The 26,708-nt window shown below is 36.9% G+C and overlaps 2 protein-coding genes and 2 non-coding genes across 8 annotated transcripts in view; all 4 read left to right on the top strand.

The window, feature by feature from the left end:
• The first annotated feature begins 218 nt into the window (after positions 1 to 218).
• On the top strand, positions 219 to 13,192 carry RABGGTB (Rab geranylgeranyltransferase subunit beta). Of its 5 annotated transcripts, none has more exons than XR_003254935.1 (9): positions 219 to 636; positions 1,817 to 2,014; positions 3,725 to 3,830; positions 5,336 to 5,388; positions 5,508 to 5,618; positions 7,454 to 7,579; positions 8,368 to 8,517; positions 10,565 to 10,682; positions 11,048 to 11,135. XR_003254935.1 is itself a non-coding variant. In XM_026074466.1 (9 exons), exons 3-9 carry the CDS (start codon positions 1,826 to 1,828, stop codon positions 11,186 to 11,188), a joined length of 876 nt encoding a protein of 291 aa, XP_025930251.1. In that variant the 5' UTR covers positions 221 to 432; positions 529 to 636; positions 1,817 to 1,825; the 3' UTR covers positions 11,189 to 13,192. The 5 variants fall into 5 exon arrangements, 4 of the variants coding, with proteins under 4 accessions (XP_025930252.1, XP_025930253.1, XP_025930251.1 ...); XM_026074466.1 differs by lacking the exon at positions 10,565 to 10,682 and having other exon boundaries at positions 221 to 432; positions 529 to 636; positions 11,048 to 13,192; XM_026074467.1 differs by lacking the exon at positions 10,565 to 10,682 and having other exon boundaries at positions 8,476 to 8,517; positions 11,048 to 13,192.
• On the top strand, positions 804 to 886 carry LOC112970326. Its single transcript, XR_003254956.1, has one exon. It is a non-coding gene; the product is annotated as a small nucleolar RNA SNORD45 (small nucleolar RNA).
• LOC112970325 lies at positions 2,917 to 3,001 on the top strand. Its single transcript, XR_003254955.1, has one exon. It is a non-coding gene; the product is annotated as a small nucleolar RNA SNORD45 (small nucleolar RNA).
• A 1,778-nt stretch (positions 13,193 to 14,970) lies between the features above and the next one.
• The window catches only part of MSH4 (mutS homolog 4), a 31,439-nt gene continuing 19,701 nt past the window's right edge, over positions 14,971 to 26,708 (top strand). Inside the window, exons 1-6 of the mRNA XM_026074469.1 lie at positions 14,971 to 15,427; positions 17,579 to 17,740; positions 22,405 to 22,568; positions 24,523 to 24,633; positions 25,765 to 25,880; positions 26,518 to 26,691. Coding sequence (XP_025930254.1) covers positions 15,142 to 15,427; positions 17,579 to 17,740; positions 22,405 to 22,568; positions 24,523 to 24,633; positions 25,765 to 25,880; positions 26,518 to 26,691 — 1,013 coding nt within the window. The 5' untranslated portion in view covers positions 14,971 to 15,141. The remainder of the gene's footprint in view (positions 15,428 to 17,578; positions 17,741 to 22,404; positions 22,569 to 24,522; positions 24,634 to 25,764; positions 25,881 to 26,517; positions 26,692 to 26,708) is intronic.

Below are 26,708 nucleotides of genomic sequence, written 5' to 3'. Positions count from 1 at the left end.
TTTCCAGCCGGGCGGCCCGGTGCGGCTCGGCGGGCCGGGCTGGGCCGGGCCGTGAGGACGGGTGGCCTTAGCGACATGGCGGCGCTGGCGGTGGCGCCGGTGGCTCCCATCGCCCTGGCTCTGGGTGTTGCGGACCTGGGGAGGCGCCGCCGGGCGACGAGGCGGCTCTGGGCGGCGGGGCCGGGCGGGGGCGGCCGGGCGGGACCGTGGGGCCTCGGGGCTGCGGCCGGCCTGGGCCCCGGGGCGAGGTGCGCGCGGCGAGCGGCTCCTGGTCACGGACGCCGTTACTGGCCGGTGGGCGACGTTCCCAGATTTATTGAAAAGTTTTGTTCTTGTTCCCAGGGAATGATTTATTCAGACTGAGAAGTGGCAACGTGAGAGTTTAAATTTGTCCGCTGTTCAAAATATACCAAGAAAAAAAAAAACTTTCCAGTCAGTTATCATTACTAATGTTGGTTAAATTAAACCTAGGTACTAAAATCTCTTGAATTCACAATACAACTGAAATTTTGTTGGTACTCTTTAAAGGGAACACCACAAAAGGATGTTATAATAAAATCTGATGCCCCAAGCACGCTACTTTTGGAGAAACATGCAGACTATATAGCTTCTTATGGAACAAAGAAAGATGATTATGTAGGTATCCATTTGTTTCAGTACTGCTGTGATTTTAATAATAGTACTAATTACTGTTATTTACATGTTTAGAGTTAGGGGTTGGATAGATGCTGACAAGTTAATTCTTTCTTGCCTTGCAATCCAGATTGATGTATAAAAAGAAGATGCCTTTGTTCATTTTGCTAGGTCTGTGATGAGTTTTGGCATGTATTATCTGAGCACAAATTTGAAGATTATCACTTTAGCTCTAGAATTACTCTGAGACCTGGGAAGTGAACTGCTTTTTGCTTCTTCATCCACTAGAATGCACAAGTTGTATAGTTTTATTTATGTGTGGCTCTCTTACAGGATGACATGCGTCTATCTGCTGTACTAAATCTCACCTCAAAACTGCTTCTTGCTTACTAGGCTTGATTAAACACTGCAACTAGTGTCCATTTTATGTAGTTATCATCAGGTGTAGTCAATCACAATTGGATTCCAATTCCAGCAGGTGAAAAATGTCAATAACTGCTTCGGTTTGAGGGAAAAAGTGTTGCAGTTATCTTTATTGGCCACAAATGAACTCAAGCGCTGTTGCTTAAGATTGTTTTTCCTGTACTTCGAACATGCAAGTTGTAAGTACTGCATGAAGAAAATCATACTTTTCAGGTATTTCAGCTGATCTGAACTATATATATGCATGTGTGTGCATATATATATATACACACACATGCACACACATATATAAGATAGTGTATATGAAAATTCACTTCCTCCTGAAGCTTTAGGTTGCAGCAGTTTTGACACTAGCAGTAAGATTCATTAAGTGTCACTACTGTTTTGAGATCTGTTGGGGTGGTAGTTGAATAGAAGTTTGGGAGCCAAGATGATAACTGATAATCTGAACTGGATTAGTGACTTACTACTTGCATGCGTTTTACTTGATGTTGAGTTTGATACTTTTAAACTGGAAAATACAAGGGGGGAAGGGAATGTATTGTGTAGAAATAAATCTGTACGCGCATCTGTGTGTGTGTATATACACACATGCATAGAGTATATAATTTATAAGTGGTTAATAAACACTAAGTTGTTAACGCAGTGGAGAATACTTGACGTGTTGCAAACTGTTTATAGATGTTAACTAATATATTTTCATTGCTCTAATTTGATGATGTGCATATCTGATTAAGAACTAAAATATTGTACTACTTAGGAGTACTGTATGTCGGAGTACTTGAGGATGAGTGGTGTTTACTGGGGGCTGACAGTAATGGATCTCATGGGACAGCTGCACCGAATGAACAAAGATGAAATTCTGGCGTTCATCAAATCATGTCAACATGAATGTGGTGGTATAAGTGCCAGTATAGGTCATGATCCTCATCTTCTGTATACCCTCAGTGCTGTTCAGGTAAATGGAACAGGGTAATTGTGGAAACAGCCATTTGTAATAAATTATTTTGATGATTGCAGATGTACAAACCAGGTACTTAAACTATTGGATACTAATGGCAAAAAAGATTTCAGTACATTATTAAAAAAAAATCTAATGAACAAAACTTTAGAATTTAGCTGTATCATTTCCTAAAAAGGTCATAAGGTATGGGAATTTGTGTTTTTAATGTTCACTTAATGGTGACTTTGTTTGCATACTTGTTAAATTTTCTAATAGTTTTGAAATATTTCTTAGCTATAGRTTTTACTGGAAGTTTCTAGAAAATTACCTTTGGATTTTACAAATTCTACTTAGGGTACTTTGAGATGAAAGATCTGTATGACCAGAATAAGAAAAAAAAATTGATTTTTCTTTTGTGTGTGTATAGAGAGAGAGAGTGTATGTTTATACTTTAGTACTATACAAAAGAAATGTTACAGCAACTGGGTTTTATGTTGTGTACCTCAAACTTTTTTTTTTTTAATAATGCTTAAAAATGACATGAGTCTTTTGGGCACTTTATTTGTTTGGTGTATAGTCTTCCCCTGAGAGAAAGGAATTATTCTCAATCTTATTTTTTCCCCATAGCTTCCTCCATTTCAGTTTCAATTTCTTATCTTCTTACTTCTTAATTTTGTCTTAATTTCTTCTTTAATTTCTTCTTTTTTTCCCCTTTTAATTCTTATGCAAAACATGGTGGAAGGCAATGCCCAAAGGCTTAAATGGTTCTAAACAATTGCTTGATTCATCACGATTTGTCTCTAATCCCATCTCAGGGAAGAAGTATTTAAATAGTGTTACAAATGATTGCATCCTGTTTCAGGAGGAAAGCATTTCGGGTTTGAGGTGTTAGGTAGGATAGAAGTGATGCTTTCTTGGGTCAGTGATGTGTGTTGGCATGTATTATCTGATCTAAAGTTGATGTTTATCACCACTTTAGCTCTAGAATTACTCTGAGACCCAGAAAACTTAAGTTCCTTCAGGCTGTGACCTTTGAGCTTTCCAAACTACAATCAAATTCCTTTAACAAATTCTAAGCCAGCGTAAGGAGAAGGGGATACAATTTGAGGTTCTTTACGTTTCTGTATTAGAGTTGTATAGTTCTTAGGTCTATACTTGATGTTACTAGGAGATATTTTCATGTTAACTGATTACAGTTCTAGATATTCAAAGTTGAAAACTATCAGCAAACGCAGATGTGAAATTTTTGTGTCAAACTTAACCAGCATGTCTTAACTGGTATGCATGTTCTTAATTGATGAATACTGTTTAAACTCCTATCTACAAATACAGAATATTTAATGGGTCACATTACATCCTCCTTTGAGCACAACTAGCAGTAATGTGTTCAGATACGCTTTTGTTCAGATATTCTTTTTTGCACTTCCATAAGACTTAATTTAGCTTGCAACTGAAAAATTCCAACTCCATGTTTTCAAAGTCATAGTTGCTGATATTTTTTTCCAAGATGGGCACTGTAGTGTTCAGTACGGTGTTCTGCTTAAAGTGTCTGTATTTTTCCTTGAGAATTTCTTAAAATTTTGATATAGTGGTGAGCTGTAGTGCATTTAATTTTATTTTATTAAAACTTATCAAATAGTAATCACAATCAGTTAAGTGAAGTCTTCTGTAAATCCAGGTTTCTGATTTTCTTGCAACTCATTGTTACTGTGGCTTTTTTTCCAGATTCTTATCTTGTATGATAGTCTCCATGTTGTTGATGTTAATAAAATTGTTGAATATATACAGAGCTTGCAAAAAGAAGATGGATCATTTGCTGGAGACAAATGGGGTAATTTTTAGATCTTTAAAATCTAGTGACTAGGTTGATGTGTAAGTCTGCAAACTGAAGTTTCCTTGGATGGTCTTTTTGTTTATGTATGGTATGTAAACACTGTTTCCTGAGTTACATAAAAAGGAGGTTTTGTGAAGGACAGAGTTGTTTCATTGCTTTCTAAACGATTCTAGACTTSAGTTCTGTTCTTGCATTAGAAATAAATTGTCTAGCTCTGAAAGAACAAAGCCTTCTGGTGCCTGTAATTGACGATACTTCGAGGTACCAGTCAAGGAATGTTTTGTGTTTGCTATTTAAGGGCAATCAGTTATGATCTTTATCAGTGTAGGCTATGAAAAGCATCTTGCCCTTTACGGGAATGAGATAAAAACTGTACTCATCAACTTCTGTTAATATTAATTTTGTTTGTTTGTTTTTGCACATGAACAAAGACTATTTTTAAGTAGTAGTACACGTGTTTAGTCACTTTTAAAAATATTTATCAATGTTAAATCCTTAATTTGTAATAAAATCTACTCCATGTCACTCATGTTTTTGTTCTGACAGAATCAAATAGTCAAGATCATGGTAGTATATGTATGCTACTGTAAAGCTGACTGTCTAGCTGTGTGTTAAAATGGTGGGAGCTATAAGTGTTCATAATTTGCTGCATCCATTGTGTTAAAGTATTGGAACAAATTTGCTGAATGCACAGTGGATTAATGCTATTTTTGACGTCCAGATAACAGCGCAACTGAAAAAAGTGTGGTACCTGAAGTAGGGYAGAACACAAGTGCATGTTTATTTTCTTCTCAAAAAATCCACAAACTTAACAGATAAAAGTTTGCATCAGTTTGAAGAACATTTCATTGGTTTGACATTTGTGGCTGGGTGAAACTTTAAATGTTGACTTCAAGTATTAATTGCTTAAAGAATGTATTAGGAGAAGTATATTGGTATGGATATGCTGAGCAGTTCTGTTGCAGGTATAGCTTTTCTTAGTTTAACTTTGAGGTATAGGTATGCAAAAAAACGCAACTCGGTTTTTCTCTAAAAGCAAAAATGGTTTCTAATTCTGCTCAAATATCAGAGAGAATCTTAAGTATTTAAGGGGGATAGAGAGTTATGCTGTGGTATTTTTTGAGAATCCAGTGCTCTGCAGTTGTCCAGTAGGGCACTACATATAAGCTTTAAAATTAAATAGCTGCTTGTAACTTAGCACTAGTTGAATTGATTTAGATATGTATCTGACTAAATAAAGCTGATAACGAGTTACTCCCTTTTATATGCAGTAAATGTACAGGTCGTTTGAGTTGTAACATGGACTCTTTAAATTATTGAGGATATAATCCAAAGGCTGAAAGAGGAAACAGTGCTGGGGCATGTTTTCTTTATTTTTTTTCTTCAATGTAAAGCCTAGCAATTTAACATTTTGTTCCAGATTTTCAATGGTGGTATAAATATATATTTTTGTTATTAATAAAAATAATCTGTATTTCATTGCTCTCCCCCACCCTCAATAGGAGAAATAGATACAAGGTTCTCTTTCTGTGCTGCAGCAACTCTTGCACTTCTGGTAAGTCATAAATCATCATTTGCACAAGTACAGAATCTTCTCATTGTTATTGCTGAAGCTGCAGTATTTAATCAGCTTGATAGAATATAAAATGCATTAGATGCTTTTCTGACTTGCAGGGAAAACTGGATGCTATTGATGTGGGGAAAGCGGTAGAATTCGTTTTGTCCTGTATGAACTTTGATGGAGGATTTGGTTGTAGGCCAGGTTCTGAATCACATGCAGGACAGGTGAGTTTTTCCTCTATGTGGAAATGTTTTAAATTATCAAGCATCGCATAGTGCTTATGAATGTTTCCAACACCTTTCAGTGATGCCCRTTGAAGTACCTTTCTCGTTTCCCAAATGCCTGGTTCTAGTCCCTTAGTTAAATTAAATGAATAGGTAGATAGGTGTGATGAGTTTGAGGAGAGGCATGGGAGCTTAGTCTGGGGTGGGGACAAATCRTAAGGAAAAACCTGTAGGACTCTTTCAGACTGCAAATATAATCTGAATAATCTTCAAGTAGTGGTGTCAGAATAGCATAAAGATTTTTAGAGAATTTGGAATGGGTATTAATGAGAAAATTGCCATCAAGTGATAGATCTTGTCCATTTATGTTCAGTCAAACTCGGTTTTTGCAGCTCTAAGCTCATGTGTGCACAGATGCTGATGAAATTAATGAAATGTAGAGGTCACTTGCACAATATGTTTGATATAAATAAAAATGGGAAACTGAATCTTTTAATCTGATCAATTGTGGGAATGGCTCACTTAATTTGTTGAGGAAAGCCTTAAGATGAAATGGCTAGCCCAGGCATGGGAACCTTTAAGATTTTGTTGTAGTTACTAAAGAGTATTGTACTGACAGCAAGTTACAAAAAGTGGTCAATAAAATCTAGCTGAAAAGAGAATACAGTAGTATAATTGGAACACATTAAGGGAGCTCTCAAGATAGAGGCTCTCAATGACTTCTTCCAGTAGAACATAAAGATTTAATCAACATTTCCCATTTTTAATTTTTTCCATGGAAAGAACTATTGCACTTAACCTGAATCTATGAATAGAAATCAACTTTAACACAATATTTTAATGCTTATGCTGAGCAGTGTCATAGCCAGGACTCATCTGAGCACATCAGAATACCAGTTATTTTCTTGAGGGAAAACTTTTTTTCCTTTATTCCTTTTTATTCAGGAAAGAGAATTGTAAAGCTGGTGTTTGTTTCCTATCTTACAAGTTTTATCTACAGTAATGTTCCCCATATGGTCTAAATGGCTGGACCATGTTCTGGTATCCAAGTAAGTCAGATTTAGTGGCTGARTCCACTGCAGTTGGCATTTCCTGGGAGGGCCAGATCTATTGTGCATATGCTTTAAAGTGCTGTAAAGAGCAACTACTTTGCCTCTGTTGTAGTTCTAAAGTCTTCCAGGAATATCACATTTATTTTGCAATGTTCTTGAATAGGTACATCCCTGTTCTATCAGGAAAAGGTAGTTGTGAGCAGGCTTCAGTTGCTATTTTAGTTTCTTGCTGTTTGTTTCTGGCTACTTTGTTGAGAATGGATAGAGCAAACTGCTGACTAGCTGAAATGTGACCAAAAAATGCTGCTGTACTGGAAACCTTATTTCCCAGGAAAAGTAGAAAAGGATTTATCAGTGCACATGCCACAGTGAAAGAAAGCCTGACATGACAGTAGACATACATGGGATTGCAAGGAATGTTAATAAAATATCCAGTCTGCAGGAAGGAGACTGACTACTCTGGCTTGAGAGCCCGTGTGTTTTTTAAAAGAAAAACCTATTGCTCTGCCTGATCTTATAGGACTTTTTCCAAGCTTCACACTCATGGAATATGTTAGTGTTCCATAATTACATTGCACCACTGGCACTTTTAGAAAAGTAACTGTAAGATTAATAGACTTTTTAATGGAAAGTAGAACTCAGTTTGGAACTAAAAGGTGAAATGTGTGCTTATTTTGTGTCGCGTTTGCAGGACTGGCTTCCTGCTTTGACGTTTTCCTGCATTTAGTCTGCTAAACTATATTTAGCCTTTAAATACACAAAAATTTATGTCTGTAATTTTAGATCTATTGTTGCACAGGATTTCTGGCTATAACAGACCAGTTGCATCAAATAAATGTTGACTTGCTGGGCTGGTGGCTTTGTGAACGACAGTTACCTTCTGGAGGTCTCAACGGACGACCTGAGAAGGTATTTGGTGGCTTCTTTTCTTTGTTCAAGCTCAATAGAGATTCTTCTTTCTAAAGTTGAAGAATTTGTGGAAAAATCAGAACTACTTTAAAAAGTTTAGAGAATATTCATAGAATTCAAGCCTTTTATTCTTGGTTCTTCATTTTGCAACTAACACCTGTCTTGCATTCTTCAGCTATTCTTAGTTTGAGGCTTCAGTTTAGGAAAGTACTTGTACTGAAGTATGTCTTGCTGACAACTTGAACTATGTACCATGTTAAATTAGGACTTGAATATTTTCTGATATGAGGAATGATCTCTTCTGTAGGAGTCATAGAAAAATTATTCTTACTGGATGTTAATCCTGGGTATGATAGTGTTTCATGTCACAGTAGGAAATTTAGTGGTCTGGAATAATTTCCACTGGCAAGTAGGTAAATAGGTAACCAACCAACAATTCTTTTCAAGAAAACTGGTTGTGGCTAATCATTTGAGTTCTAGTTGATAGGAGAGTCTTTTGTCCTTAGTCCTGAAAATGATGCTGTGGATTTTTAGCCTCTCCAATAGAAGGTGAAAGCTATTCTCAAGATCAGATTCTTATGTTTCTGTTTCTTGTTGAACAAAGGAAAAGGTCATCTTAAAAAGAGACTACATCCAGGAACTTTCTTCTTTTACTACAAAAAAATCTCTAAACGTTGTTTCTCTGCAACCCTTTTATGATAGCACAGCTAGTAGTTTGCAGAAATGCTGAAGAAAATTGCAGCATCATGTTTAAAACAAAAATAATATTCTACTTCTCTGTTTACCAGTTACCTGATGTGTGTTATTCATGGTGGGTACTAGCATCTCTGAAAATGATTGGTAGATTACATTGGATTGACAGAGAGAAATTGCGCTGCTTTATTTTGGCTTGCCAGGATGAGGAGACTGGAGGATTTGCTGACAGACCAGGAGATATGGTAAATAATCCTTAACTAATGTTGAAATTTTCAATTATGTTTCCCATTTGAGTGTAACTTGTGAACCAGATGTAGACTTTTTGCAGAGCTGCAGAGCCAGCAGTTGAATTTGAGAAAGAGTAGGATAGAAGTGCTTTAGAATGTTTATTTACTTGGGGAGCATGTGACGTTTTATATATTGGACTTGCACTACTGTATCCCACATTTAACTCTTCCTTGCAAGTTGTTGTTTGGTGTCCATAACAATGCATGCCACATGAATTGTTTGTCTCAAGACCACTTTAAAAAAAAGGTTTTTTTTTCTTTTTTTTAAACGTTTGCAAACTTCTAGAGACCGCCGCAGGCTAAGCAGACTACAGCTCTCTCAATCCTTTTGCCTAATCTAAATAAGTCATTAGTTACTGTAAGAATCTCTGCACCTCAGCTTTTATTTGTGCCGGCCCAGCCACTGAATAAATCCTCTCATTTGTATTTGACTAGGAGATGGAGGAGGTAGAAGCTTTTGTGATAGCATTATGAAGAGGCTAGTGATATGGATTTTCTCCTCAGTTCAGAGAACAGTTATGGCTGGCTGGTCTGTTCTCTCTGCTTCCAAGCAGAAACAATTGAGATTGCCCAGATAAAATGGCAAACAAAGATCATACCTTTCAAGGGTGCTGGTCAGATAAAATTAGAAGTATTATGAGACCTCAGTGTAATTCCTGTAGAATACGTGACTGCTTATTTGCCAAAGGTCAGGGAAATCTTAGCTATTTTTCTTACAACTCTCCATGTTCTTCTTTCTTTCCTTTCCCCACAAATGTATTCACAACTGAATGAGCTTTCTATTTCTTTGTAAACTGATGCATTCTTTCCGTATGGGGGTGGGGGGAAATCTCTTCGCTCTGATCTGCAGCTTGGAAAAGTGCTTTGGTGTGCTTAAAGCAGAAAGGTTTTTGTATTTCTAAATAGAGCTATAATGTCACAGGGGAGTTTTTCCTTTCCAGAATGCTCCAGAAGCTTAACTCTTAAAGTTTTAATGCCGTTCTGCCTTTGAGATTAAGTATGAGTTATTTCCATCTTGCTAGAAAAGTAACTTTGCAGAGCCTTTCTTCTATATCTAATGCAGACATCTATGAGTATTTTGCATTTAATTTTAGTAGGCATTTCATATTATTTTTACTCATTATATCATTGGACTGGGCACTGCCRTAAAATCATTGAAGCTTAGATTTTTGTTTTGTTTCTGCAGAAGCTCATTTCCAATAAATCCTGTCTTTTTTTTTWAATTAGCTTTAGATGGTAGTTTTTTTAATTTGACATTGAGGTTGCATTTCAGGTTTTGAACAGTTTCACAACACAGCACTTTTTCTTCTTTTTCTTAGGTTTCAAGCAACTAGTTGATAACTTTGTAGTTGTGCTAATAAGCTCCTACTTATAGTTCGTCAGTTTTTTGTAGTTTTCAAGAAGTGCCACAGAAAGGAGCAGAGGATGACACAGCCATAGATACATCTGGGAACTYGATTCCCAGGCTTGCCTGTCTGTAGAAGGGAAATCTTTATTACAGTTCCAATAGTGTATTTCTCCCCCAGTCTCCTTCCCCCCCACCCCAGCAGCTGCTTACTGATTCTGGGAAGGAGCAGAAAAACCTAAGTGTGTGCTTTGACCATACATGTAATGTGGTTGCAAAACCACTGAGGAGCAAGATGTTATGTTAGTCAACCCTCTGGTCTGTGTTCAGTGATGGTGCTCCTGTATGTGGCTATAACATGGTAATTCAGCTCAGTTTACTGCAGTATAAAAAGCTTTGAGGTAGGATCCAGAAGTTCAGTAATGCAAACAGGACATACACTGCCCCAAACACTACATGTAACTTTGAATAAGATTTTCTGGAGTGGTCAATTAACTCTGCTGAAATGAAGCTTATATCATGAGACTTTACATAATCTGTTGCAGTTATATAATGATAGCTGCTTTTGGGGAAAATTCATACAGTGAAGGAAAACTCAGATACCAAATAACTGCTGCTGTCTCTTGTTAAATATTTCCCTGTATTTTTTCCTTCCAGTTTGACAGCACAGGAGGTTGCTGTTCGCATCTTAAGATCTGACAGTACAACTCTATTCAGAGACCATTGAAGAGCAATATATTATTGCTGAAGAGCAAATGGGGAATTTATGGAAGCAGTACTTCCAGATGATCAAATTTGCCTCTCTAATATTTTGCTATCTTTGCTACTGCTATAAGTGTTAATGGAGACATGAGTGCTTGCTGCTGAATTCAGAGTTTAAAATTGTCTTAGCAGCAAACAATTTACAAACATCTCTGACCAAATTATAGTATTGTAAATGCATGTAGTGAAAATTAAACTTCTGAGTTACATGTGGTGACAGTCAAGACCGCTGAAAGTTTGTTCAGTTGCAGTGTCTTCTAAAATTTCAGCCATGGGGACTTGCAGGTCTCTTGCTAACAAACATAAGCTTCATCATGTACAAATGAAAAGCTGGTTGACTTTTGGAAATGGACATAAAAATTTTTCTTCTTCTCCCAGGTGGATCCATTTCACACCTTATTTGGAATTGCTGGACTCTCTTTATTAGGAGAAGAACAAATTAAGGCCGTCAATCCTGTCTTTTGTATGCCAGAAGATGTCCTTCAAAGAATAAACGTACAGCCTGAGCTTGTGAGCTAAGCCTTGTAGAGACAAAAGATTGATATGCCCAGTTGCTTTGGTTTTACTGATTGGAAGTCATCCCTGAAACTGTTAGCATATTTTTCTTTTGGATATGTTTACATTACTGTAGTAAAGCAACTGCTTTACTGTGGGCTTTGTTACTTTGTAAATTGTGGCAGAAGAGGCTTGTTCTAATAATCKGAGTGTAACATGTTCTTAGGTTGTATATAAAAGATGTAGAAACCTTTTCTGTATCTAAATATATGGGCCTTTGGAATTTTTTTGAATATTCAAGTAAGTCACAGTGATAGTATGAATGTCTTAATTTCTGTATTCCTGTGATATCAACCATAGTAGCATCTGTCTTTATACAAGCATGTTTTGATGGTGGATTACACAAAGCACTTTAAAAGAATATGAAAAAATCCTACTTATCCACTGCATTTAATGTCACACAGTTGTATATTTAATTTTCTTTTCAGGTTTGCCATCACTTTTATATAGTAAGATGCAAGCTTTTTCTTCTGATAGTAACTGATACCAGTCAAAACAAAAGTTATGGTTCCTATTAAGTATACAAATATGTTATTATTTATTGATAAAGTATCACTGATACTTGAAATAGAACATACCTTGAATATATATAGTGAAACTTGCTAACACTGTGCATTCTAGAGATCTTTCTCTATAGGACAATGATTTATTGCTGGGTTGAAAACCTGCTGCCATAGCTTTTAAGAAAATAATTGCCAGCATTTCATTATGATGTAATTGAGAATAAAACTAGCCATGGAAAATACTTGTTTTATGAAGGATGAAGTCCTCTTTCTATTCACTGGAGCCCTAAAAGTGCCTCTTATTTTACATCCCACACATCCTGGCAGAGGACTAAATGGTATTCCAGTTGAAATACACAGTGAAAGGTAATTGCAGAGAAGTCTTTAATAATCTCTATGTTTAAAGAAGGTCTATAGTTGTTTCAAACACAGTTTTAAAAGCAGACTGGTTATTTTTACTCTACCTATTCATGCTACTAGAGGATAGGATAGAACTGGACAATGTAACTTTTTGGTGGACTTGAAGCARGTTTCAAAGAGAGCGCATGTTTGCATACTCAGACATTTCTAACAAATTTGTTAAGCCTTAATTTCTCTAAAGGCTTTCTGAGGGGGTCAGAAAACTACTGTTAACTGTCCAGGTGCCTGATGAGTTGTTTGGTCAAGGCCTGGCAGAAGTAATTTCTTTTTCCAAGACTTTAAAAAAAAAAAAAAAAAAAATTACAGGAGGCTTTGTGTTGAGTGGGAAAGAAAGAGAGCACTGCTCAAGTTCTCTGTGTCCATAAAGTTACACAGAAGGCTTAATTTTTTTTTCCCCTCATTTCAGGTTACCTTTTCAAGTGCCACTTTTTTTTGTCAAAGGAATTGCTGTTCAGTACCTAGGAATTTCCATCTTTTTCTATACTGTATGGACGTAACAAAGTTCTCTTGAGAATTTCTAGTCTAGATGAAGACATCCTGGGAATTAATAAATGGGTGATACTGCATGACAGCATAGAATACTGTAGGTTAAAATCCTATTAATATTACTGGAGTTTTTCTCTCAAGGTGATTTGGTCAACTTCTTTTCTTAAATCAGCTGTGATTTTTAAGATTTGTTTATCAGACCATTAGTTAAAAGAGTGGATGGGTATGCAAACTAGTAACTTCAAAATATTTTTTCATTTTTAACATCATTTTTTTCTTAAAAAAAAATCTGTAGAAAGTAAGATGGTGTCATAACTTTTTTTACACAAATTAAATCATAATCTTTATTAAATATACTGTGAAAAAAAATTGCTGCCCAACATGCAGATGTTAAAGGACTTGGTTCATTTTGGTGCAGAATGCATTGCTATCGTCTACCTCTATTTTGTTAACTGTTTCTTGGTAAGATTCTTAATGTACATACTTAACAATTGCAGTGATTAATCTTTTGTTCTAGGTCTTAGTTAAAGGTCCCTTATTAAAGGTTTTCACAAATGTATGTTTCTGTAACTTCATTTTTACATGCCAGTCTCTATACAGAAAGATCCTGACATTATCTTAGTACATGGGTTTTAAGCACTATAGTGTAGCTACCAATCCCAGTGATAAATTTTGCAAAATGCTGTAGGAGAATTTGCAAAAGAATAGTGAATAATTCAAGTACATAAAATTGTGTATATAGATATGTTTATTAAAAGAAAATCTGGAGGGGAGAAAAAAAAAGGGGATTTCAATTATGTTCCAAGAATGTGGTCAGGTCTGGGGGTTTGTGCTTTATTCCAAAGATGTACCTTGCAATTATGTTGAGACAGCCTGGTTGGGCAAAGTCAGTCTTAAGATTTATAACACATGAGGAGGGAAGAAAGGGGGGAGAGAGGCATTCCTTTTGTTTCTGCCTTTCTTACCGTGCACTCTGTTTTCTGCCTGAGAAAAGGAGAAGTTATAACGGCAGCTTCGGGAGTCTGAATGCAGATGGAAACTTCCTTGAAATTCAAGTCCTTCATTACAATGGCACCAAATGAAATCAGCACCAGCTCTCCTCCCTCCATCCTTTGCTCCCCAGTGAAACTGAAGAATTTGAGATGTTTGAAGTTTTTAATGTTATGTCTGACTGATGGCTCTCAGTTCTGAGAGAACATGTCCCTGTTCTGAACTGGGAGCTTTGGGGCAATGCCTTTCAGGTGTCAGCCAAGGAGCTGCAGCAGATTGTGGTCGCTGGAGTTTCTGTTGTGAAGCTGAATATCCATCAAACTGCAACTGCCCACGAACTCCTATCCCAGGAAACGCTGGCTTCATTCTGGCGTGGCTTTTAATGCAGGGGTTATTAAGTTCAGGAGACAAATGCTGGCGGCTAGTCAAAATGTTTTGTTGCTTAATTGAAAGACCAAGTGTTGTTAATATATGCTAATAAGCAAAACAGTTACAGTATGCTTTAAATATTAACACACGTTTGTTTTGGGTTCTTTTGGTGTCTAGCTATACATGAAGTAAAGTTCCTGCTAGAAGGCTCTCTGTATATGCGGTTGGATGAAGAATGAATGTGGGACATGTTGCTTAAATGCTATACTGTCCTTAAGAGGGTAACTCCATTTCTTTGTGTTCATATGCCACCATTTTATTCCATCTGTATTTGCATAATTTAAATGTAACTTGTTGCATGCCCAGCAACTACGTTTACTACTGTATCACTTACAGTATTATAATTTATTTCTTTAACAAATGAGTTTTATATATAAATATATGCATGTTGGTCAGTTCTCAACTCAGATGGACCTCAAATGCAACTTCTAGATTCAAAGATGGATGAAACAGCAAATTTCTCCGGAGACTTTATTATCTGGAGTAAGTATAGTAGTGGGGGGGGAGGGGGACTGAATCTGCTAGGAACACCTTAACTGAAGAGCAGCGCAGTAGTGGTGATTGTTTTGGAAATCGGGTGTTCTTCTGTGAGATGGCAGTAATGGGTTTTTGTGTAATCCGGAAGAGAGCTACCTCCATGGTTCAAATGTTTAGTGGCCATGATTATATTGGAAAAGCCCTAACTAACACCAGAGTTGGTGTTCGCTATCAGGCACAGCCCAAGTGTGTGCTAAATCACTTCCCTGTCCCTCAGTCTCAAGCAAGCACAGGCTGCAGGAGACTGCTTAGTTTCTCCTGCCCGGAGGGCAGGGAGCGTGTTCGAGTTCGGGGTCTTCGCTTTTCCGTACTCGCTCCGGGGGAGGAGGCCGGAAGCCCCCTGAGGCGCTGCTGCGCGCCAAGGCCGAGCCGCGCGGGGAGGAGACGCCATGTCGGCGCCGCGCCCCGAAGCCAGGGGCGGGGCAGGGCATCACGCCAGGCGCGCGTGCGCGGCTGGGCCGCGCCGCGCCTGCCGCCATTTTGGGAGGTTGTGGTGAGGGGTGTGGTTTCGCCGCTCGTGAGCCTCGGTCGGTGCTTGCGGGCGAGGTGGCGATGTCGAGCGGAAGCAACAAGGCGAAGGCAGTCGGGCCGGCGGACATCTCGGCCGCCTCCGACTCCTATACGGGCCGCTGCTCTTCCACGCCGGGGCTGGGCGTGCGCGTGGAGCAGCCGCCCCGCTATACCCTCGGGCTGCTGCAGACCCCGCGCAGCACTGCAGACAGCGCTGGCGCCTTTTCCAGCGATGGGGTGAGGCTGGGTGGCGCCCGCAAGGGAGGCTTCGCTCCCGGCCAGGTCGCTCGCAGTGGCGGGATGAAGCCGCYGCTCCCGGGACGAGGAGGTGGGCAGAGGCGTTGCCATCCCCATCCTCTCCGTTGTGTCCCCTTTCCCTCCATCTGCCCTTTTTCGTGGGGTCGGGCTGAAAGCCCTTGTGTGTGCACTGCCTGTACTGAGAAGGTGGCAGCAGCGTCTCTTAGCCAACCTCTTGTTTTTCCTTCAGTCTGTCAGAAGAATGCAGGTGTTCCTCAAACCCTTCTGAATATACCTTCATTGCTTTCGTTACCTAAACTCTTTATTTTATATAGTAGTACCTAGTTCCCTGCTGGGCCTATAAACTGGTTTGCTTTGCAGCAAAATCTTTGCTTTACTAAAGTCCTGTAGGCTTTTTTTTTCAGCCTGGACTTGACTTAAAATTGTTTTAAGTGCTGTTATCCTTGATATGTGTTATAGCATCACAGCATTCTTACAATAACACTGGTACTTTCCTTCCTTTATATAAAGCCTCTTTTACACCAGTCTGCTGCTTCCCTCCTGGGGACAGAATCTCCTTAACAGCTCCTGTATACTGGAGGCACATGCATTAACCAGTCTGATTTGATCCTACTAGCATAGTCTTCATCTTTGCTGGCAGGAGAAAATGGTTCAAATTGTATTTTCTCAATGGAACTACTATAAAAAGAACGATATTATTGCTTGCTAAAATGGATTCTGAAGTATAAACATCCCCATTATGCATAGATTGGGAATATATGTTTTTGGATAACAGGTACATGATCAGTCATTAATCCTAAACAAATCAACATTAAACAAGTATTTATAGATGGCTGTGTTCATCTGGTCTTTAAAATTACAGTTTCCCACATTTTATGCAGGATTCTGTACATACTAAGGTAGTAGCAAAGTCTGCAGTAACTACTTGGAGTTCACCATGGGCACTTACTAGTTTTTGGCATTGGTGTTTGACTGACCATATTCCCTTCTTTCCTTGTAAATTCTTGTTCAGTCAGAGGTTAGGTTATCCTAACTTCTGCCAAAATCTGAGTGAATGATACTTTAAAAAAATACTTCTACTCAGTGTTTTTGATGCTGATCTACACTTAAATACATAAAGACTGAACTAATACTGTTTTTTCAGAGATACCTCAGTTAATGTTTTGTAAGATTTTTTTTATGTGTTATTATAAATATTTTTGTACCAACCATGATAAAGTGCCATATAATTTACAAGTCATCTAAGAAGAGTACAAAAGTACTGTCATGTAGATAAATTTTTAATAAAAAGAATAGAAACATTTAGCTTTGCATGTCTTTTCATACCAGGAATCTTGTAAATTTTAAGTGCAAAACCCCCATTTATGTTTTATGTATTTTAATTCATATTGCCTTTAAAAAGCAGTTATCCAAATAAGATTGAGAGGCTGGTTTTATCAAGAGAACAGAAAATAAATAAAATACCTTTAACAATATGTTGAAACTAAAGAACAATCTGAGAAAAATAAATTTTGCAGAATTTTAAAATGTAGGTCAGTCTTAAGATGCAGCTGTAAGAGAAATTACATATAACAAACGTCTCAAATTACTGTATCATATCTGCGAGTTAAACTCCATGAATTCAGAAGATCATTCTCAGTGGAGGAGCTTTTGAGCGTGGCTCTTGTTTTCTTTTATTGTCTTTTTATAAAAACAGTGCCCAGCATTTTAAGAAAAAATTCTTACTGTGAACTTTCCAAACTTTGAAATTTTTGTAAACACATTGTGCAGTTTCAGATATGGATTTTAAAACAGATGGAGAAATGCAAGACAGAGTCTACAGCATTCTTTCATGGCTGTAGAATTTATTAGAATATGAAATTATGCATTTTAAACTGACTTCTATCATATTATTTCAGTATGACAACCTAAACGAGGGTTTTCATGACCACTGCAAGTAATGTCATTATGGAGAATGGCCTATCAATACAGGCTGGTTTTCAAAATAGGAGAATTTTTACTTCATTTTATGCTTGTGCTACTTTAGAGAGCTTTTACAGAATGATATTAAAGTTTAGTACTTGGAGATTTTATCTTTTAATAAGAAAAGTAAAGTTTTTAAGGTATGTTTTCATGTATTGCTTTCTAAATAAAAACACTCAGGTGCCTTTTTTGCGATTAAATTATACAATTTAATGTATCTGTTCTCAAAAACTGAGCATTGTTTGTTTGTTTTCCTCAGAATCCTATTTTGGAGACAAAAGTTCTTGTGCAGAAAATGCTAGCACGGTGAACTTCACAAGTTCTTCTGCACGGGGCTTGAATAGCACATGTATAGGAAAAACGCCCCTCTCTTCTACTAGATCTGTTTGCAGAAGCCATACCCCTCTTATGGGGTATTCAGGTAAAATTGATATTCTTACAGGAAATCGTCTTATTTATATTTCTAACATTATTTTCCTAACTGTACTGTATTTTTAAACATGATATAGTGAGATATTGAAGTGTTTTCAAAACACAAAGCATAATGTTTATTGTTATGAAATATGAAAGATACACACTTTAGGGAGAAATACCATTTTAGATACTGAATAAATACATCTTGACATTACAATTTCAGTTATTTTGGGTTCTTACAGAAATTATTGATGTGGTTAGAATTTGTATTTTTTTTCTTCAAATTGTTCAGTGTTGAATTAATTTGCGGACATACAGTTTCCATTGCGACTAAACAAAAGGGTCCAAATTATGGATAGTCACCATATTTCTTAACTTATCAGAGTTTCTTTTTAGGCCTGTAATGCGTTGTACATCAGATATCATGATGTAATTTTCAAGGTTCTTGACGTAAGTTTTATGCATTTTATGTTGCAGTCCTTGAAGAGAAGCACTTTTTAAGTTGTTGAAGGTAACTGACAGGCATACAGGAGAACTAATAGGACAGCTTTTTTTTCTTTCTTTCTTTTGAAGATGTAGAACAGTAGCTCTCTAGAAGAATATTTACACAATATTTCATGGGTGGACATTTTGCAGTGCTTCTTATGGACAAAGTTATATTACAGGGTAACGATGGCTGTATCGTGGTGTATATGGTCTGGTAGTGCAGGAGTAATGGGACTCAAAGTCCTTTCACAGTCTGACTTACCTGTGTCAGTTCAGCCTTTTGTGACCTCGCAGGCTATTTATGGTGATTCTCTAAACCAAGTAAGTTATGAATAAATTGCTTTAAAAACACAGAATCACAGAATGATTGAGGTTGGAAGGGACCTCTGGAGATCATCTAGTCCAAACCCTGCTCAAGCAGGGTCCTCTAGAGCACGTTGCCCAGGACTGTGTCCAGACGGCTTTTGAACATCTCCAAGGAAGGAGACTCCACAGCCTCTCTGGGCAACCTGTTCCAGTGCTCAGTCATCCTCACAGTGAAGAAGTTTTTCCTCATGTTCAGATGGACCTTCCTGTGTTTCAATTTGTGCCCGTTTCCTCACGTCCTGTCGCTGGGCACCACTGAAAAGAGTCTGGCCCCATCCTCTTGACACCCTCCCTTCAGATACTTGTACACATTGATAAGATCCCCCCTCAGCCTTCTCTTCTCCAAGCTAAACAGGCCMAGCTCTCTCAGCCTTTCCTCATAAGAGAGATGCTCCAGTCCCCTAATCATCTTTGTAGCCCTTYGCTGCACTTGCTCCAGTAGCGCCATGTCTCTCGTACTGGTGAGCCCAGAACTGGACACAGTACTCCAGATGTTCTTTGGTCAATCTTTCATTGTTCTGTTTTGTTGAAGAGAACATATCCAGGGCATCACATTTGGAAAAATATTGGTTGGTCACTGTTTTTTTTTTGTTGTTTGTTTGGGGTTTTTTTGTATTTAGTGTGTGGCACAAACTGAAAAAATAACTATCTTCCAAATAACATTTGTGGTGTAATTACTATGCTTAATTTAAAATATTCATTATTATCTGCACCTACAACTACTTTTAGCTGATGTTAAAAGAAGAGTACTAGTGTGGTCAGGTGCTGATCATGGAGGAAACCATGGAGTGTCCTGAGTAGAACATGCAGAATAACAATTATTTTTTCTGCAGGCCTCAGATGAAACTTAAGTGTATGCTATTGTTGGCATCTTACAGTGTGCAGAATATAGGTAGAATAAAAAGATTCAAACTCTGCTGCAGGCAGCATCAAAGATCTTTCATTTTCTTGTTAACTTTTGTGTGGTAACCAGTTGCTCAAACCAAGCAACTTTTAATCTTCAGGTGTTAGGTAAACTCTCAGCTCTGGCTCTGATCTTGCTCTTTGAGATTCTTGGTAGGATTAGTTTTGATTCTCAGGGTACAAATTGAGTATACTCAGAGGAAAATGACAGGTTTAGTGTATTGTATCTTTTCAGCAGGATCATTCTGTTCTGAGAATACTCTTAGATTCTGTTGCTTTCAGAGAGCAAGTTCTCTATTTTTAAGCAATTGGTCTAGCATCTGTGATAAATAGATAAAAGGATGATAGTAAGGTAGAAGGGGAAAAATAATCAAGTGCTGGCTACTTTGTTAGTGAGTTTGGTAAGAGAGAAGAGATAGATGAAGATATCACCATGTTTGATGGAAAGATTGATACGGACATTAACTGGTGCCACAAAAGAAGCAGGAAGACATTTTTTCTAGCAAATAAACTAAAACATACAGACTCTTTGAGAGTTCTGGGGTTTGCCCATAATTATTTTTTTTGTTCCAAATTGCTTACTATACCAATAAATATGTCTATGCAGTCAAAATCCAATATGCTATTCAGATGTTCTTAAAAGTGTAAATACAGCATGTCTTTCTTTATGTGCCAGTATTTTTCTTGTCTCATTTTGAATACTTAAGATTTAAAAATCATTTAATAATGGAGTCATTTCTGAACATTTATGTGAATTCCAGAAGGATTTTTAAGTCAAGAATCTGTTCAACTCTGCTATTATAAGGTTTTCATTTGGCTTCCATCTGAAAGTTAAAGGTGATTCAGATCACTAACACTTTTCTTGGCTTGTCTGAGAAGTTATGCCAAAGCATATGTAACAACTGCTTTTCATAATGTCATAATTATTTCAGTATTGCTCAGCAAGTTACACTTTAGTATGCAAAATATTCTTTCTGTTTTTTATTACCTACTTCAGTGAAATGAAGAGATGATTGTTTCCTGCATTTGATCTTAATAGAAACTCACATATGAATATGTATGGCTACCTTGTTATTTTCACAGCACCTATTTTCTCATTTGAGTAGCATAGTCTCAAAGCCTTTGGTCGCAGATTTCTCAGCAAAAAAATCATTAGCAATTTCTCCAATAGAATTTGGAAGACTGCAGCACCAGAAAATGGAACAAAAGTAATCAGAGACAATAAAAGAAGCCATGTATACATTTTTTGTTTGCCTTTTTTAGATTAAAGGAAATAATCACCCAAAAGTCGTATTTCTTAAACTCAGTACACCAAAGAAAAAGTGCATCACCCCTGTTTTTCATTTTAGTTAAATGTCTCGTGTAGGAAGTGCTGTAACTTACAACAGTGCTTCTCAAATAATGGAGCATAATGTTATATGTGGGGAATTGCATACTATTTCCTAGGACGTATTGTTGCACAGTTCTGCGATGGCAGATACCCATCGGGAAGACAGGAGGGAACCTGGATGAGTCAGGTCATTTTGTCCAACTTCTTTATCCTCCAGTTCTGATTGCAGATGATATTTCATCTCTGAAACTATCCTTGCTGGCTCACTGCTCAAGTTACAAGCGTAGAAATTATAATGCTAGGAGATAYGGAGATGTAGCTTTTTAAAGCAGTGCTATTTAAAATTCAGTGCTGTGTGAGGTGGCGTGGGAGGAGTGAGATGAAGGATAGCATCATAATTTAGCCCCCATCAACTATCCTACAAGCAACAGTAGTTGACGACCTAATTACCTCACTACCCTCAATCCGCCAATTCAGCCACTGCTTATTAGAGCACCGTAATGTGCATAAAATTTTGTCATGACTCTAATTCCAGGATTATTTTGAGTTGTTCCCCCCCCCCCCAAGTAGCTATTTGGATCTAAATGACATTTGATCAGGCATCACTGCTCTATAGAGTTCAGTTTAGGTATGAACATCAGGAGGGCTGTAGTCCAGTCCTGAAGCTGATTTGCTATGTAATACTGGGCAAACTGCCAGAGCAGTGGAGTTGATAGTCTCTTTTTTTTTTCCCCATTTAGATAAAGCTATGTAAGAAAATGAGGTTTAGGGTGTTCAAAATGGAAGGCATTAAATGTTAAGGAGCTGTATGATACTTAATCTCTATAAGGGGTGTCTTGGAGAGATAACCGGATATTTGAGGGAGAAGATGAGATTAGCTGAGTTTGTAATGATATCTGGAGAATTTTAAGCCAAACTTATTTTAAGATATTAGAAATAAAAAAAAAAAAGAGAGAGAGAGGAAGTCATCACCAAACTGAAATTCAGAAGATTTGGTGTTAAGTATGTCGTATATATATATTTCAGAATCTTTTTATGATTTTAGCATAAAATCAGATGAAACATAAGAAATTTGTTTCCCTAACTTGGCGAAAACTAAACCATCTTGATCAGAGTTGCACTTCTAATGGAATTTTAAATTACAGTATCTCTCTATAATTAATACATCTGATTTTAACTGGGAGTAATAGCTATGGTCCATTTTGAATTTAAAATGACAAATGCTTAATAATGGCCATACCTATTAATCTTTTTTATTTAGTACAGAAACAGTGGCTCACAAAGTGTATTTGTACCTGTTACAGAAATATAATTAATTCTGATCATCTTAGATGAAGGCATTCAATCCTTACTTTAATGTAAGAGTACAGTGTTATACTTTTGAAAGTGTCTCTTGTTGCCTATATGGTACAGTAAATAAGGAGTTTAACAACCTGGATTTTGAAATTTTAAACTAAGTTTGGGAACTTTGATATGGTTTTCTGTGGGTATGAGGATATAAACGCCTGTTTCAAATGGAATGTTAAAGTATGATTCTGTGAATATAAAGAACTGTATCTTAACTGAATTATGCAACTGTTTTACAGCTACATCCTCATCTGCAGTCTCTTCTCATACCATTGCATCAGTTATTGTAGCTGTAGTAGAAGGGAGAGGACTTGCCAGAGGTGAAGTAGGAATGGCCAGCATTGACTTAAAAAATCCTGAGGTGATATTATCACAATTTGCAGACAATACAACTTATGCCAAGGTATTTTTGCATGCATAAATTGCTGTATACTTCACAGGCTGATTACTCTAGTTTTGTTTTCTAAAAAAGCTTATGAGTAATTGGAAATTAAACTTTTAGTTCTTAGAAGAAATTTCTCAAAAGAGAAAGTAATGAGTTACAGAAAATGTGTAATAGTGAAAATGTTTAAAAGGCTACTATTTTCTATACTGTGTGTCAGATTTTAAAGAGTTAAGAGGAAAGAGTGTTTTGCAAAAAAAAACCTTTCAGTAAAGAATAGTGTGTTTGAACTATGTGAGAGTTGGATGCCTTGTTTTGAAAAGAGCTGGGGAATAAATGGTAATACAACTTGCAAGTATTTTTTATTGGGTAAAACAATTCTGAGAGCATAACAACATAAATACAGTTACTTTTTTAAGGTTACTGTAAGATTGGTTTGTGTGGTTGCATCAATGTTCCTTCTCAGTGACTTCCAAATTAAATTCACTTAGTTTACAGCTAAATGTTCTTCCTAACAGTACTGCATACTCTATAAATAACTTGGAGAGTAATCTTCCTGGCGTATGCAACATCAGCAGTAATAAAATGGCTTACTTAACAGCTTTGTTGTAGTTACATGTCAGAAAATAATGTGGCTTGTAATTGTACTGTCATTGCAATCTTCAAAGGGATAAAAACTAAATTTATTTAGTGGAATAAGTAGATATGACTTATAATATAAACAACAATCAAATCTACTGAAATAAATGTGTTATATAAAGGCACTTTTGTCACCATTAGTGATTTTAAAGCTTATCTTGGTCTGAGCACACATATACTCATACTGAACCTGGCAGCTACACAAATTACTCCCATCACACACAATACTATAATATGAAATGAGATGTGCAAATCGAAAAAGGGAATGCATGAGAAAGATGTGGGCATTCAGATGATAATGTGGCAGCTTAAGTAACAATTGACTTAAAAGGCTGAAACTGAAAAACTGAAAATCACTGATTGAAGACTGCAATTTGCTTATGCCTAGAATAATAATGAAAAATATTGTCCCGTGTAATCAAAGGAATGATAAGACTAGAATTCTGTAAGGAAACTTGACCTTATTTTTCTGAAAACTGGTTACTGATTTTTAAAGTTGTTTTGATAAAGATCACATTACTACTAAGAGTAAAAGGCTTTATTTTTAGTAAGCAGTACAGGTGTTTATAGTCTGGAGTCTCCCCTGTTCTAGTCTCAGGGTTAAGAATTGTACCATTTTCAGTGGTGCCCAGCAATAGGACGAGAGGCAACGGGCACAAATTGAAACACAGGAAGTTCCGTCCAAACACAAGAAAAAAATTCTTTACTGTGAGGGTGACTGAGCACTGGAACAGGTTGCCCAGAGAGGTTGTGGAGTCTCCTTCCCTGGAGATACTCAAAAGCCGTCTGGACACGATCCTGGGCATCATGCTCTAGAGGACCCTGCTTGAGCAGGGTTTGGACTAGATGATCTCCAGAGGTCCCTTCCAACATCGACCATTCTGTGATTCTGTGATTGTCCCATGAAATTTATGTTTCCCAAACTGATTTGTTGATTCACTATTTTAGCCACTCAAACTCCCCCCCCCCCTCTCTCCCCCCTCCCTGTTTTCCCCTCTCTCTACCTCATCTGTTGAGAAAATAAGGTCCTTTTCCCATAATGGCCATGGAATATAATTTTGGATATTTATCCCTCGCTTTGAAAGACTGGCATATTTTTTTGTTTAAATAACAGGGAAAAGATAACTCCAACAAAATTTATTTTTTATATATATATATATATATAATTCATTAATATGGAAGGTAGCAGAAGGTTTGGTCTTTGTTTACAATATTGGGACTGTGATTTAAAAATACAAGCGTTCTGTAATTTTTTTATTGCTGGTATTTTAGTGTAAAAAAGTACTTGATGTGTATATGTTTTTTTACTGAATGATTTGGCATGTTTTTTATTCAGGTTATCACTAAACTCAAGATTTTAACACCACTAGAAATAATAATGTCAAATACTGCTTGTGATGCAGGGAACACAACAAAATTGTTCAGTCTGATAACAGAACATTTCAAGGTAAGCTGTAAAATTTTATTCCCTGTTTTAGAGCTTTTGTTGATCACTGTAATGCAATTGTTCATTTGAGAGTATTCTACAACTTCTAAAACTTTAAATGCAGTCAGGTTTTGTGTATTTCCTATGGTTTTCAGGCCTATTTTTACCATGGTAAAGGATAATCCAAATGCAGCTCTTAAATCTTTAGAACAAATCCTGACAATTACAGAGATAAACTGTTTTCTGATTAAAGCAGAAGGTTTTGATTTTGCAGCATGGAAGTAGTTTGAACAATACTGAACCTAGGAAAGATTCAAAGATTAAAAAAAAAAATTTTTTTTTCCTTTGCTCCTTTTTTGTTCTCTCAACCTAAAAAATACTTGGGACTAATGTGTCACAGAGTAGGAAAAAGAGCACTCGCAGGATGAAAAAGGATGAGCCAAATTAAGTATATGTAATTTATGAGTATTAAAGCCTCAGAACTTTTGAAAGACAGTATTACATTCCCCCTTGACTTGCTTCTGTGTCTCCACTGTTGATAGCTTCTTCACTAGTTCTACTTCCTGACCTCTCCCTGCTTTTTCTTGCAAAAATCACTCACACATCACACAAATGCAGTTACATTAACCTGTATATCTTTATTCTCTATTTACCATTAACAGCTTGATAATGATTCCTTGGTCTTAAACCTTGGAAAGCAGAAACTACAGTTCCAATGTTAACATCTATGCTAGAAAACAACTCTTCCCCTAAAAGTCATTAATTTTAATTGAATCTAGGATTAAATTTAAAATTTTGGATTTTGGAGATGATTTTTTTCCTTGAGAGGAGAAAGAAATAACAAAGGAAAAGCCCAAGTTAATTTACTCAGAACAGTACTATAAACCTTTTTTCATCTGTACTAACTACCAGAGAGCGACAAAGATCCATAACTATAGTGTGGTTTGCACAGGAAGTGTGTAAGCAGGCATGGCAGGACTCTGATGACTTGTCTTGTGCTAATATGCTAGAATAAGTATTTCTACAAGACAGATTGCTGAATCAGTTGATAGATTTTCTTGGAAATATATATCCCTAGAAAAATAAGCCTGTTTGATGAAAAAATTCTCAATAACATTTTAAACTATTTGCTTTTTCTCCCACCTTTCACAGAATGTGACTTTTACAACAGTCCAGAGAAAATACTTCAATGAAACAAAGGGGTTGGAATACATAGAACAGTTGTGTGCATCTGAATTCAGCACCATTTTCATGGAAGTTCAATCAAAGTATGTTTAAATAAGGAAAAATCATTCTGTGTCCAGAAGTTTTTAATGGCTTTTTCCATATTTAGTACACTAGCTTGTGGCTTGTTACTTTAAAACTAGAAGGTCTGAACAGAGTTGGCTTTTTATTTTGCTCTCCAGTGTTTCTAATGCATCCAGCAACTTAAATAAAAAGCCTGTGACATGTTCTTGAGATTTCATAACTTTCCACTTTCCCCTTTTCATTCTTTCCTTAAAGATAATAACATCTACAATTTCCTTTCTTTCTGACCTGAGCACCTGGATTCCTTGTACCAGCAATTTTAAATAATGATGTTTAGCGTCCTGGATCTTTACTTCAATTCATRTATAACCACTAAATATGTATGTACACAATACCAATTAAATAGTACAGGGTGTAAGGTGTACGGGGGCTCATATATCCATGAATATTTGATTTACATGCATGTGTGCACTATACCTGGGTAAGTATATACTTAATTTTTTTTTAATTTTAGTCCTGAACATACTGTTTGTTCAGTGCTGTCAATTCCAGTAGTTGTCAAGCAAAAGTGTGAATGTAATTTCTGAAATGTATTGCTTGTTTTGTGCTACTTAAATAGAAATGTTCAACATTCATTAACAGTTGTTACTTTCCCAGGTACTACTGCCTCGCAGCTGTTGCAGCTTTGCTAAAGTATGTTGAATTTATTCAAAATTCAGTGTATGCTCCAAAATCACTCAAGGTGCGTTTCCAGGGGAGTGAGAAAACAGCGATGATAGATTCATCATCAGCTCAAAATCTTGAACTAGTAACTAATAACAGAGATTCTCGGTAAGAATAGTTAAGTT

This window comes from Apteryx rowi, unplaced genomic scaffold (genome assembly GCF_003343035.1).
Source record: "Apteryx rowi isolate R43461 unplaced genomic scaffold, aptRow1 scaffold_39, whole genome shotgun sequence".
Classification (NCBI taxonomy): Eukaryota; Metazoa; Chordata; class Aves; order Apterygiformes; family Apterygidae; genus Apteryx; species Apteryx rowi.
This window is presented reverse-complemented; position numbering and strand designations above follow the sequence as displayed.